This window comes from Haplochromis burtoni, unplaced genomic scaffold (genome assembly GCF_018398535.1).
Source record: "Haplochromis burtoni strain Fernald_Lab_line unplaced genomic scaffold, NCSU_Asbu1 Contig_104, whole genome shotgun sequence".
In the NCBI taxonomy this organism is placed as follows: Eukaryota; Metazoa; Chordata; class Actinopteri; order Cichliformes; family Cichlidae; genus Haplochromis; species Haplochromis burtoni.
This window is the reverse complement of record NW_024582465.1, coordinates 1,421,660-1,434,639: the sequence shown is the minus strand read 5'-3', so window position 1 is coordinate 1,434,639 and position 12,980 is coordinate 1,421,660. Positions and strand designations below refer to the sequence as shown.

The 12,980-nt window shown below is 40.3% G+C and overlaps 1 protein-coding gene across 1 annotated transcript in view; it reads right to left on the bottom strand.

The window, feature by feature from the left end:
• slc6a13 (solute carrier family 6 member 13) overlaps positions 1-12,915 on the bottom strand; it is a 19,117-nt gene extending 6,202 nt beyond the window's left edge. The window contains exons 1-9 of the mRNA XM_005927838.3: positions 12,756-12,915; positions 8,706-8,915; positions 7,988-8,122; positions 7,253-7,393; positions 6,244-6,325; positions 5,876-6,008; positions 5,376-5,510; positions 301-404; positions 33-157 (exon numbers count right to left, since the gene is read on the bottom strand). Coding sequence (XP_005927900.1) covers positions 33-157; positions 301-404; positions 5,376-5,510; positions 5,876-6,008; positions 6,244-6,325; positions 7,253-7,393; positions 7,988-8,122; positions 8,706-8,915; positions 12,756-12,762 — 1,072 coding nt within the window. The 5' untranslated portion in view covers positions 12,763-12,915. The remainder of the gene's footprint in view (positions 1-32; positions 158-300; positions 405-5,375; positions 5,511-5,875; positions 6,009-6,243; positions 6,326-7,252; positions 7,394-7,987; positions 8,123-8,705; positions 8,916-12,755) is intronic.
• Positions 12,916-12,980: the final 65 nt, after the last annotated feature.

Below are 12,980 nucleotides of genomic sequence, written 5' to 3'. Positions count from 1 at the left end.
CTACCTACCTATACAATATGAGAACTACAAACCAGATTCAGCCACTTCTGAGATGGGCACATTTTGCTCGTTGGACATGAAGCCCAGGATGGAGAAGATGGCAAAGCCCGCAACAAAACTGGTACCACTGTTAAGGAAACAGAGGGCCACACAATCCCTGCAAACAGCACAACAAGAATATAGTCAATGAAAATAAATTGTTGAAAATATTACTGACATTACATGGAACAGAATTACTTGATATGCTCACATATATATATATGAGTGTAAAGCTGAAAGAGAGAGAGAGAGAGTCATTACCTGTAGCAGTTGTTGTTATATTTGTTGTAGCTTCCTAGGGCAGTGAGGCAGCCAAGACAGATGGCAAATGAGAAAAAGATCTGAGTTCCAGCATCCATCCATACCTTTGAACAGAAATGAAACCAGATGAGGAAAGAAATACATTTTTAAAGACTGTTTAAAAAAAAAAATAAGGATAAACTCAGACAGAAAAAGAAAAAACGAATGTTTATCAGCTTTCTACGGTGTTGTGAAAAATATTTTCCCCTTCATCATTTCTTTCTTGTTTTTGATTTGACTATTTGTCATATTTTCATGTTTCAGACGATCAAATACAGTTTAATATTACAAAGCGCAGTTTTCAAATGATGATTTAATTTATTAAGGAAAAAACCCAATCTAACCAAACCTACCCTGTATGAAAAAAATGGGATGACCTTAAGAGAATATATTTCCAACAGAATAATCAGATGTCCTTGACAACCAAAGAAAATACAGACAAGTTTACACATTATTTTGGTTTGCATATTTCTGTGTTCCTGAAAGGCTCAGTCCAGTTTGAATGTTTGGAAACAGACTTCAATCCATAACATTAAGCAAGAACTACATTCGCTGTTATTTTGTTTCTTTCTTCTGCTTCGAATTAAAAGAAACCTTTAACACCCACCCATAAAATTCTCTTTACCCTCTTATCCAGTTTGCAGGAGCAGTTGACACTGGACAAAAGGCCAGATACAGCCCCACCAGATCACTGTGTGATCAGGGTAAGATAAGATTGTTTTGCACAACGGCAGCACCACACCCAAAAATGCAAATAGTGAACTCAGTCTTCAAAACCTCCCATGTCCCTTTTCATTTTTGAAAAAAGTCTAGAAAAGTACTGCTACTATCTCTGAAATCTCTTCTCACCCCACAACCCTGACATGAGCTTTCTAGTAAAGCCATTTCCACATCTAAGGCACAAAGCAGAGCACTCTCTGAACACTCACTCACACTTCAACATGTAAATGAGATTTCTCTTTCTTCTTGCTTTTCTGGTAAAATGCTCCCACTGCACTGAGGCATTTTTCAAGGTAGCTGGCAGCCGGGACTGAAGATCTGACTGACAGTAACTCTGGACACATCATTACAACCAAAGGCAGATATTTTGAACTCTTAAACGCTTTACACTCAGCCTTGTCTAGGACTGCATACACGTGGCTTGTGTTCATTCTGTAAAGGACAATGAAGGAGGGGAGGGGCGAGTGTTTGGAATTCAAACAAAAGCAAGCACAAAGGAAACTGCAAGTGTCCTTGTTACCACCCATATTCCCAACCCACTCTCATGTGATTGTTAAAACGGTTTAAAGCAACCAGTTGTTTAGTTAGTTTAAAGCCACAAAAATGAGACAGGATTCAGTCCCTCATCATAAACCAGGGGTGGGCAACTCCAGGCCTCGAGGGCTGGTGTCCCTGCAGGTTTTAGATGTGTCCTTGGACCAACACAGCTGATTTAAATGGCTAAATTAGCTCCTCAACATGTCCTGAAGTTCTCCAGAGGCCTGGTAACGAACTAATCATGTGATTCAGGTGTGTTGACCCAAGGTGAGATTAAAACCTGCAGGACACTGGCCCTCGAGGCCTGGAATTGCCCACCCCTGTCATAAACCTACATAAACCTACATAAACCACCTAGTCCTTAGGTGTGTCAGTCTTCTGCGTGAAGCTAAAAAGGGAAACTTTTCTCAATTTGGTAATGTCTCAATACCAAGAGAAACATATTTTCTATCTCTTTTTTTCAGACAGACAGGATGATGGGTGGAGCAACTGTGTTAGCTTTAGGTGGATGGATGAGTACATAAAGTCAAATTCTAAACATAGAATGCAAATTTGCCCATTCAGTAACAGCCTTCAAAGCTTTATTGTTTTAATTGTGTTGCTCGATACTGAGCTTGCTGTGATGTTCCTTTTTGCTTTTTTTGAGCAACCACCCCAATGTGGCTAGTGACTTTATGAGGCCATAAAAGTGAACAACACAAAGTAACAGTGCACTCAATTCAAAATCTTAAGTGCTGTATCCGGTGTTTGCTTTTGACAAATCTGAAAAGCTTTTCTTAAGAGCAAAAAGGCAAAGCAGTGAAAATCTATCTGAACCTGAAATCACATCTTTGCCTATGGGATGGATCAAACAGTCATGCTGACAATTTCTCGTAAACAGTGGTGACTTTCCAAGAAATTACAAATGTACAATACAACAAAAACGTTAAAGATGATTCAATACATATGTTTAGAAATTTGTGGTGTTAAAAGCTGCCAGTCTCACAGTGAACCATTAAGTACAGTGGGGCAAAAAAGTATTTAGTCAGCCACCGATTGTGCAAGTTCCCCCACTAAAATGATGACAGAGGTCAGTAATTTGCACCAGAGGTACACTTCAACTGTGAGAGACAGAATGTGAAAAAAAATCCATGAATCCACATGGTAGGATTTGTAAAGAATTTATTCGTAAATAGGGTGGAAAATAAGTATTTGGTCACCTCAAACAAGGAAAATCTCTGGCTCTCACAGACCTTGTAACGTCTTCTGTAAGAAGCTTTTCTGTCCCCCACTCGTTACCTGTATGAATGGCACCTGTTTGAACTCATCATCTGTATAAAAGACACCTGTCCACAGCCTCAAACAGTCAGACTCCAAACTCCGCCATGGCCAAGACCAAAGAGCTTTCGAAGGACACCAGGAAAAGTATTGTAGACCTGCACCAGACTGGGAAGAGTGAATCTACAATAGGCAAGCAGCTTGGTGTGAAAAAATCAACTGTGGGAGCAATCATCAGAAAATGGAAGACATACAAGACCACTGATAATCTCCCTCGATCTGGGGCTCCACGCAAGATCTCATCCCGTGGGGTCAAAATGATCATGAGAACGGTGAGCAAAGATCCCAGAACCACACGGGGGGACCTGGTGAATGACCTGCAGAGAGCTGGGACCAAAGTAACAAAGGTCACCATCAGTAACACACTACAACGGCAGGGAATCAAATCCCGCAGTGCCAGACGTGTTCCGCTGCTGAAGCCAGTGCATGTCCAGGCCCGTCTGAAGTTTGCCAGAGAGCACATGGATGATACAGCAGAGGATTGGGAGAATGTCATGTGGTCAGATGAAACCAAAGTAGAACTTTTTGGTATAAACTCAACTCGTCGTGTTTGGAGGAAGAAGAATACTGAGTTGCATCCCAAGAACACCATACCTACTGTGAAGCATGGGGGTGGAAACATCATGCTATGGGGCTGTTTTTCTGCCAAGGGGACAGGACGACTGATCCGTGTTAAGGACAGAATGAATGGGGCCATGTATCGTGAGATTTTGAGCCAAAACCTCCTTCCATCAGTGAGAACTTTGAAGATGAAACGAGGCTGGGTCTTCCAACATGACAATGATCCAAAACACACCGCCCGGGCAACAAAGGAGTGGCTCCGTAAGAAGCATTTGAAAGTCCTGGAGTGGCCTAGCCAGTCTCCAGACCTCAACCCCATAGAAAATCTGTGGCGGGAGTTGAAAGTCCGTGTTGCTCGGCGACAGCCCCAAAACATCACTGCTCTCGAGAAGATCTGCATGGAGGAATGGGCCAAAATACCAGCTACTGTGTGTGCAAACCTGGTAAAGACCTATAGTAAACGTTTGACCTCTGTTATTGCCAACAAAGGTTATGTTACAAAGTATTGAGTTGTATTTTTGTTATTGACCAAATACTTATTTTCCACCCTGATTTACGAATAAATTCTTTACAAATCCTACCATGTGGATTCATGGATTTTTTTTCACATTCTGTCTCTCACAGTTGAAGTGTACCTCTGGTGCAAATTACTGACCTCTGTCATCATTTTAGGTGGGGGAACTTGCACAATCGGTGGCTGACTAAATACTTTTTTGCCCCACTGTACATGATCAGGCCAACCCTCTACGAAAGGTCTGGGAGTTGAAGGTTCTGCACAATATCTTAGCTCTTCCTAGGACTCTCTGATGTTGAGCCTGGAATCTGTTGAAGCTGTTCTTCCAGTTTTGGGGTTACAGCTCTTAATGTTCCCGTAACTACTGGAAATGCTTTGGCCTTATATTCCATATCTGTTCCAGTTGTTCCTTCAGGCTCTGGTACTTCTCTATTTTCTCGTGTTTCTTCTTTCTGATGTTGCTGTATGCTGTAATTGTCATGTCTATCACAACTACATTTTATGCTTCTTGTTAACCATCTCTATATATGCTTGGTTGCCAGCAGCTGGAACTCAAAGTCTCACAGGACCTTTTATCCCTGTTGTTCCCAACCACCTTTGGTAGTGTTTCCCATCAGGACTTGGGGACGACTTCTGGTCTATATGCAGCACAGGTGTTCCTGTACACTATACCAATTACTTATGCAGTAGCTGGAATACACTGGATCATATTGCATCCTGCTGTTATATGTTGGATAGCCTTCGCCACATCTTTACACAGTCTGCAACTTGGGTCTTGTTGTCTATGGCAGACTCCTACCTCTTTGGATCTGATGCTTAAGGCCTGGTGCTGTGCTGCCGTAATCAGAGCTTCTACGCTGCCCTTTAGGCTGGTCTTTTTTGGCAATTGGTGGGATTTCTTGATGTCAGGCACTTTGTTTATTCCTCTTCCTGTTACAGTCACTGTCTGTCTTCAGCTGCCTGAGGCATTCTTGGAGAACAACATCTTAGCGGGGGCGGAGGGTGGGGCATCTTCTTAATATATTCACAGATACTCTGTTGTTTAATCCTGCATTGTGGCTCTGACACTCACTAACCCTCACCCTACTTCTTATTATTTTTCATAGATTCTTAGGATGCTGGACTTTGACTGGGGACCTCTGCATTGTGAGCAGGTTTTAAGTCAGTTTATATCAAGTTTCTCTCCTTAACCCAAATTTTATTAGCTTGTCTCTCAGATGCCACAGTCTTGCCAAATTAGCTGATGGATCAGTCAGTACTTGTCTAGTGGAACAGATGAAAGGCTGTGTTTCCCAGATTTGATCTCCATGCCTGGACATATGTTTTTCTGACAAGGTGAACCACTGTTCACCACCTCAGCACAAGTGTATTGTTTTTTTTAACTTACTTGGGGGTCAGACAGTCGATTGATGTCGGGGTAAAGGTAGAAGTGGATTCCAATGGAGGCGCCTGGCAGTGTTACTCCTCTGATCAGGAGAACCAGGAGCATTACATACGGAAAAGTAGCTGTGAAGTAAACTACCTGGAAGGAAACAACATTTTCTTGTGATTCTAAGATTTTTTATAACAATTCCTACCATTCTATTTTTTTGATTTCAATTAAACGTGTTATTTTCTCTCTTTTTTTTCAAAATGTGACTTCTTTAGTCTGCAAAAATTTCAAATATGAAAAAAAAGTAGAATATCTTTCGTAGCATTAAGCAGTGCAGATTTTCATTATATGAGTTTGGTTAAACGCAAATCTTTGTTTTTCATTTATTACAAACAACAAAAGACTGGCAGAAGATTGGTATTTAATGGTGCACATCAATAACAAAACACAGATGCTGTTCTAACTGTGAATGTTTAGCACGGGAGGGTTTATTATTATTATTTTTCTTTTTTTACCTTGCCTGTGGATTTCACTCCCTTCCATACACAGAAGTAACAGATTACCCATGCAAAGGCAAGACACAGAGCCAGATCCCAGTTCAGAGAACCAATGTGGTCAATACCTGAAGATATTCTCAGTACTCTGCGCCTAAATCGAAAACATACGCACAGGAGAAAAACGAATTATCATACCTAATGTACTGATACAAACCCTTAGGAACCAGAAGCTAAGAGTTAAAAAGCGGAGAGAAACAAAAATAAGACAACTTTGAACAAGTAGTTTGACCTAATTTAATCCAAACCTCTAGAAGAAATTTTTTGTTTAGTAAATCTGCTGGTATGTAAGGTCATTTGAGGACATGGTCAAACAAAAGGACACTTACTCCCAGAACTCAATGACAGGAGAGGTGGTGTTCTCATGGTGATTGATGGAGTTATTCCCCTTCTGCAATGGCATACAGGAATCTTGAATGAAGGACAGACAAAAAGACATTCAATCCTGTGAAGAAATCCAAGCGTTCTCCAAGGTTTCCAAGTTACACACAGGCAAGACAAACAAGTGCCGACACTGAGACAGACAGAAACAGTTTTCCTGCAGCATTCACTCCCTTTATTCAAAAATATGGAAAAAAAAATCACAAAAGGACGTTTTATCTGCATCCCTAAAAGTAGTCTTTAGAGACCTTTAGAGATGCTGACCTAGGTATCCTTGATTAAAGATTACACCAATAGTATGTGCAGCACCGGCAAAAATTTTCGGCACTTCACATGCTAAAATTCTTAAACATCGTAATTCAGTTGGCAGTGACTCCAAACATACAGATACAGATGCCAAAGAACTGTCAGTGACAAGAAGAACAAGGGGTCTGCCCCTTCCACTCCTCCTGTGGTTTACATGGATATTAACTGTTCTGAAATGTCACATATTGTGACAGGTTGTCTACACTTGAATACAAAAAATTGTATGACAGAAATGACCAATCACAGAAATTCCATGAGGTATTATAATTTGCTGGTTTCTATGATCTTAACCAACATAAAAATGATCAGCATCCCTTTTTCTCAGTTTATTGTATCACAATTGTGTTCATTTATATATGTATTTATCTATAGACAGCCTACAGAGAGGGCTTTTCAACCAATCCAAACTGCCCAACATGGATGACACTGTGTGTAGGTCACATTTGCTGCTTTTGTCTATTGAGAATAAAAAGATGCTCTTCCATTATTGTTCATAGTGACAGTGTAAGATACTTGAATATTGTATTTATGTATTGTGTTAGAATATGGCCATTAAAGAAATTTACCCTATGTGGACAGCAAAGTCATACACACCAATAAGAATTTTCTTAAGTTTATATGATAAACAGAGATACAAAATCTTTGTCTTACTTGTGTTCCAGCTATTGTTGCAGGATGCCCAGGGCAGATCCCAGGTGAAGGAGTGGAACAGAAAGAAGATGGCCCAGGCTAACACAATAATGTAGTAGATGTTCAGCAGAGCAACAATTACCTGGCTGCCATAACCCAGGCCTGAAACAGAAAACACACTTTTGGTGATAAGCAATAAAATACCACTATTACCAATCCTTTGACTTGATTGGTCAGGCCAGTTAGGTCATTATTTTTCCGCAGTACCTGTCGCTGAACCAACATACAGTCAGGTAACTGTGCAAATGTATTGTTTAGTGTAGTTCCACAGAGGCGTACTTTAATATTGTCACATTCTTGTGACATGTACTAGTCGAAGCACAGCTGGAGATGTACTGAATCTGTTTTTATCACTTGTTAACAGCAGCCTGTAAACACTAAAGCTCCACTGAAGCTAATTGTGCTGTGTCTGATGTGATCCACCCAAAGTTGTCAGTTCAAGTAAGGAGAAAGTTTCAGTTACATGACTGTTTCCTTCACTCGACCCTGCACAACTTGCAATCCCCTATATCCATTTACTTTGTACTGTTTTCAGTGTTGTTCTACATTTTTGTTAGGAATACTCTGTAGTTCACAAGCAGCTGCTGCAGACACATTTACATTTAACACGTGAATTAGTCAAATGTATCCATGTATGGTACTGTTAACACCATAAAATATCCATAAAATGATTTCTTGGGAACACAAGTTGATTACCTTCAAACAAAGGGCAGATTTTCCTCCAGCAGGTAATGCCTCCCTCACTGGTGTACTGACCCAACGCTGTCTCCAGGAAGAAGACAGGGATCCCACAAGCAAACAAGAAGATGAGGTATGGTATAAAAAAGGCACCTGTACACACACAGATTGAAGGAAAAGTTGACTAAGTTGTTTTCAACATGTCCTCGAGCAATGTGGTGCAGTTAGGACTGCTGCATCTTGAAGTTATTGTACACATACTGCAAGGTGAGGTTGCAAAAAATTTTCTAGTAAAACATCCTGCTCCAAAGTTATTTTGCTAGAAGTTAAGCATGAGTTGGCTCATTCTTCATATTTTTAAAGGATTTAACAAGCCTGGCCTACTTATTCACTATTTTATTGATTGTCTTGGAATTTCACACGTTAGCTCATGTATTTTTTTTTCTTTCAACGCTAATGCATACGATAGTAATTATAAAAAATTATAATTAATCCAACTTTCAAGCAAAGCACTTGCAGTTTATCAGTTTAATTTGCATGCTAGGTAGACTACTCTTTCCAAAGGAAAGGAAATGATGCATAAAGTCTACTACATCTACTAATCTGAAGTGTCTTGTGGCTGTAATCTTGCCACCAGACCCTGATGCAGTGTATGACTATGTAAATGCAAAAATAAACTAAAGATATCTCAAGATAACGAGGTAACGAGCAAAAAACGTTCATTGGCGACACTCACCTCCTCCATTCTTATAACAAAGGTAAGGAAAACGCCAGACATTCCCAAGGCCAATAATTTCTCCTGCCACGGACAGAATAAACTCAACCTTGTTGCCCCATTGTCCCCTTTCTGTCATCTTCTCCTCTGTACTGGGTACAATGTCCAGCGGCCTGCTGTGCCCATTAGAAGCTTCCACCTTGGACGTGTTTTCCATATCGTTTGATTGACCTAAGAAATTGAACATAACATAGTGTCAGGATTTGTTTTAAAGGCAGAGAATAAAGCTTTCATTCAGAAGGCATTTATGGCTTGTCCAATTTCAGTAGAGCTTAACGGTAGATTGCTGAAAAACGTCATGCATTATTTGTCCCAGTCACTCTCATTTCAATTCAATCATGACAGCAGTTCGTACAGACTGAACTTTTTTGTCTATAAAATTAACACGTTTGATTGCTTCATAAAAAGTGTTTCCATACATTTGTGATGATACGCAGCTGCAACAATTCTGACTGACATTTGTTTCTGCATTTTTATCCGTGAAAATGTTTGCATTCAGGATAATGCACCAACAACCTCAACAGGAGATTAAGCAATTTCAGGACCTTGGGTAGTTCTTGGTGAACATTTATATGATGTGCCATCTATTATTGTATTTACAAAAGCCAAAATGTATGCCATCTTTTTTGTGCGTTGAATGAGGTCAGCAATTACTTGAGGTTATGTGACCACATTAGAAGTTGGTCAGGACCTCTGCCAAACCCTGTTTTGGGGCCAGCACTACTGAAAGAATTTCTCTCTATGGAGGAAACAGACAGCTCACTGACTGTGCTCACTCCTGTCAGGTTGCATTAACAGGCTTCTCACAGTCCGTCTGTTACCCCTTTTTCCTCTCTCTGGAACACATTATGGTCACTGCTGCAGTCCTGCATCCTTCTGCAGGAAACACGCTCACACTAATCCGATTACAAAAATGTACCAATTCTTTTTTCACCCCAAACATCCACACAAACACAAGTTACATGTAGTGTGACCTAGTTTAACAGGAGTACTTTCTCCATGTTTTCTATGTTTACTTCTGAAAACAGCACGGGGGATAGAAGGTTCATTTATCACAAAGCCTTGTGTGAAGCCATCTTCAGGAATTCGCTCCTGCTGATAAAGGGCAGAGGTGGAGCACAAAAGTGACTTTGTATGTGATGTGTACATAGGGATGGAGGTTAGAACCACTTTAGGAGCCAAAATCTCAGCGGCAGAGCCAAATTGTGGCCGAGGTAAAAAATAGAGCTCTTGTTTTCGGAAGCTACTTGGTGGGAATGAAGACTCAGTTCAACAAAAGTGGAGTGGCCTTGCAGCCAGATCACAGTTTACCTCCCCTTTTCACAGTTTCTCTGTGGGCCAAGTGCCTCACTTCAAAAAGCATAATTTTAATAGGCTCTAAAAGATCGAACCTACAATAGCCTTTCCTTGCTGAAATAGTAGGTATTCACACACGTTCAATACAGGACATCAGAGAAGAGGCACACTGTGAGAAAATGTGCCAAAACTGGGAACAAGCTCATGGAGGCAAAAAGGACCTTCTTCCTAGGAAACGGAGCCAACATTTCCTCTTTCTGAAACATAATGGGCTGACTGAACCACTGAGTGACCGACAGACTGAGCTACTGAATGACTGGCCGACTGACTGAAGGTTAGGCTGACTTTGTGGTCCAGTACTGTATTGTAAATACATCAAAGTGGGTAAATAATTCTTGCAAACTAAATTTTTAGTATTCAAAATGTTGCCTGATAAGTAGGGCTATATTATAAGATCTGGGTTTTGTGTCCTTATAATAGGATTCTGAACTGAGTCAAAAAATATTCACATATAGGTGAATTCACAGGGCTATTATTTTCAAATCCAAAATCAGACTGACTTAATTTTGAGTGGGTAGCACTGTGAACGTAAATACTGTAAATCTATAAGGAAATTAGCCTGTGGAAAGAAGTTAAAAAGTTTACTTGTAATGGTTGTGCACAACTTGATCATTGACGTGCAAATTGTCATGACCACTGATCAACAACCATTGATCAAAGACCATTGATCAGTGGCCTAGTTTCAGTCGTTGTGCAAATGTACTGTTTATAAGGTTGTGAAAACCTGCAGTCAGCTGAGACTGAAGAAGTCACTTGGATGAGTGCCGAAGCGTTCCTCCCACTGAAAACACTACGTTCAGATGAACAGAATCAGCCTTTTGGATATTTGATCTTAAGTGGGCCCAAAGAGTGAAACTACACTTTCCACATTTAATCCCTGAGATTATGAAATAATGAAATTTTTACAATTTACAATTACAATTTTGGCAGCACATCTCAGTTTCTCTATATGATACATGTGTAAAATTACAGAAAAGGTTCCAGTAGCTCACTGACTGTCCCATATTCATAAAACGGACGTTTCTATAGTAGACAGTGAAATATAGCAATTTTTCTGTCATCTAATTGTTTATCTATTACTGAACTGAACATTGGTGCATAATGAATGGCTGTAGGGTAGGTCTTTATCAGCAGTGAAAACTGTAAAGTTTTTTTTTTTAAAGTTAAGTTTCCAATATTTATATGGTACCTTCTTTAATATTTTGTAAACCCATTCAGCAGGCCGGATTGCAGTCTTTGCCGATCGATTCTGACTATGTTTGACATCCCCTGCTCTAAGTTCAGTGGGACTGTAAACAGTAATGTATTAAAAAAATCTGTTATCACTCAGATAGGCTGGAAGAAAACTCAACAACTTGATCTATGGCAAAGTTATTTCACAATCAATGGGTTATTTTTCCTCCCTCTAAAGCTTAGTTAGGTTGTGTTTTACAAGACTAAAACGGTTGTGTTCAGTGATGTACTCAGAAAGGTGTAGTTTTGGTTCCAGCAGACATAACTTCCATCGATGTCCAACAATCAGACTAAGTTTACACAGTTGCGATTATCCTGTAATTAGGCAACAAGTTCTCGGGTTGATGAATAATCAATTCCGACACCACGTAAGAACACTGAATGTAACGTTTTCTGCTGCAAGCTACAAACTGAACGGTTATGTAACGACACTCATCTTTCACTTTTTCACTAAAGCATATCAGTTTCCACGCCTGCTTGGTTGGAATGGTAGAGGAGTCAACTGGATCCGCGCTCCCTGTCCAGTGCGCGCTCCCGACGCATTGGAAACAAATTCTGTCGGGGATAACTACCTTGGCACGACACCTGCCATAACCTGTTCTCGGAAGAGATCCATTACGAAATAACTGCACACTGCTGTTAGCTAACGGTCGGAGCCTCATTATGTGCAACTTGCTCTGAGTGCACGTGTTAGGAAGAGGAGCCCCGGTCATTATTTGACTCTGAGATGCCAAGAACCAACAGCACGGAGATTTCTCAAGGCTATTTTCCTCACACTTTGTTTTCATAATCACGTTTTAATACTGAACACCACACTGTCGGCCAGCTGTGTATATTTCCTGTCGTCACTATATCAAATCCTCTCACGCCATCTACTCTAAAATCACACGTTGTAAGTTGCATTGCTTGTATGTGGACACTGGATTTATCGGCCATCAGTTAAATACTGCACGAGAAGTCGTCTCAGAGATAAATGAATAAGCTTAGCCTTTGAGCTAATCAATCAGTTTTTCTGACATTTTGTAATTAATGCTTGATAGACACAATGCAATGAAAAGCGCAGCTAGTTAATAAGAATTGCATTTTAATCAAAAGCTCTTGCTTTAGATGAGAAGTGCATTTAATCAGGTTTTGCAGGCTTTCTTTTTAATGAACAGAAATAATAACTGCACACAATGAAGGAAACGGCTTGCTGAAAAAATGTTAGTATGTTTTTTTGTTTTTGTCTTTTTACACAGCAGCACTTCATGGACAAATCGAGAACTATTGCAGAGATCAGGGTAATAAACTAAGTGTCCCAAGAGCTTTCACTAAGCTTCTGTACCAAATAAGTTTGAAGCTTTCTGGAGCAATGACTTCACTTATTTTTTTCATCTGTGAACCCAGAACAATATAAAGTGTTTAATAATCAAAGCTACTCACCTTTCATAGTGTTAAAGTGTGACAGTTTCCAGGAGAGAGCAGATCATATGGAGCTCTGCTGCCGCTTCAGGTTTCACTATATAACACGCTTGTTATATAGTGAAGGGGGCGGAGAACTGAGAAATTGGAAACTTTGGTGAAGCTGAGTGATTTTCCCTCTGCTTTGCCCCATAAGCGCGCGCGCGCGCGCGCGCACACACACACACACACACACACACACACACA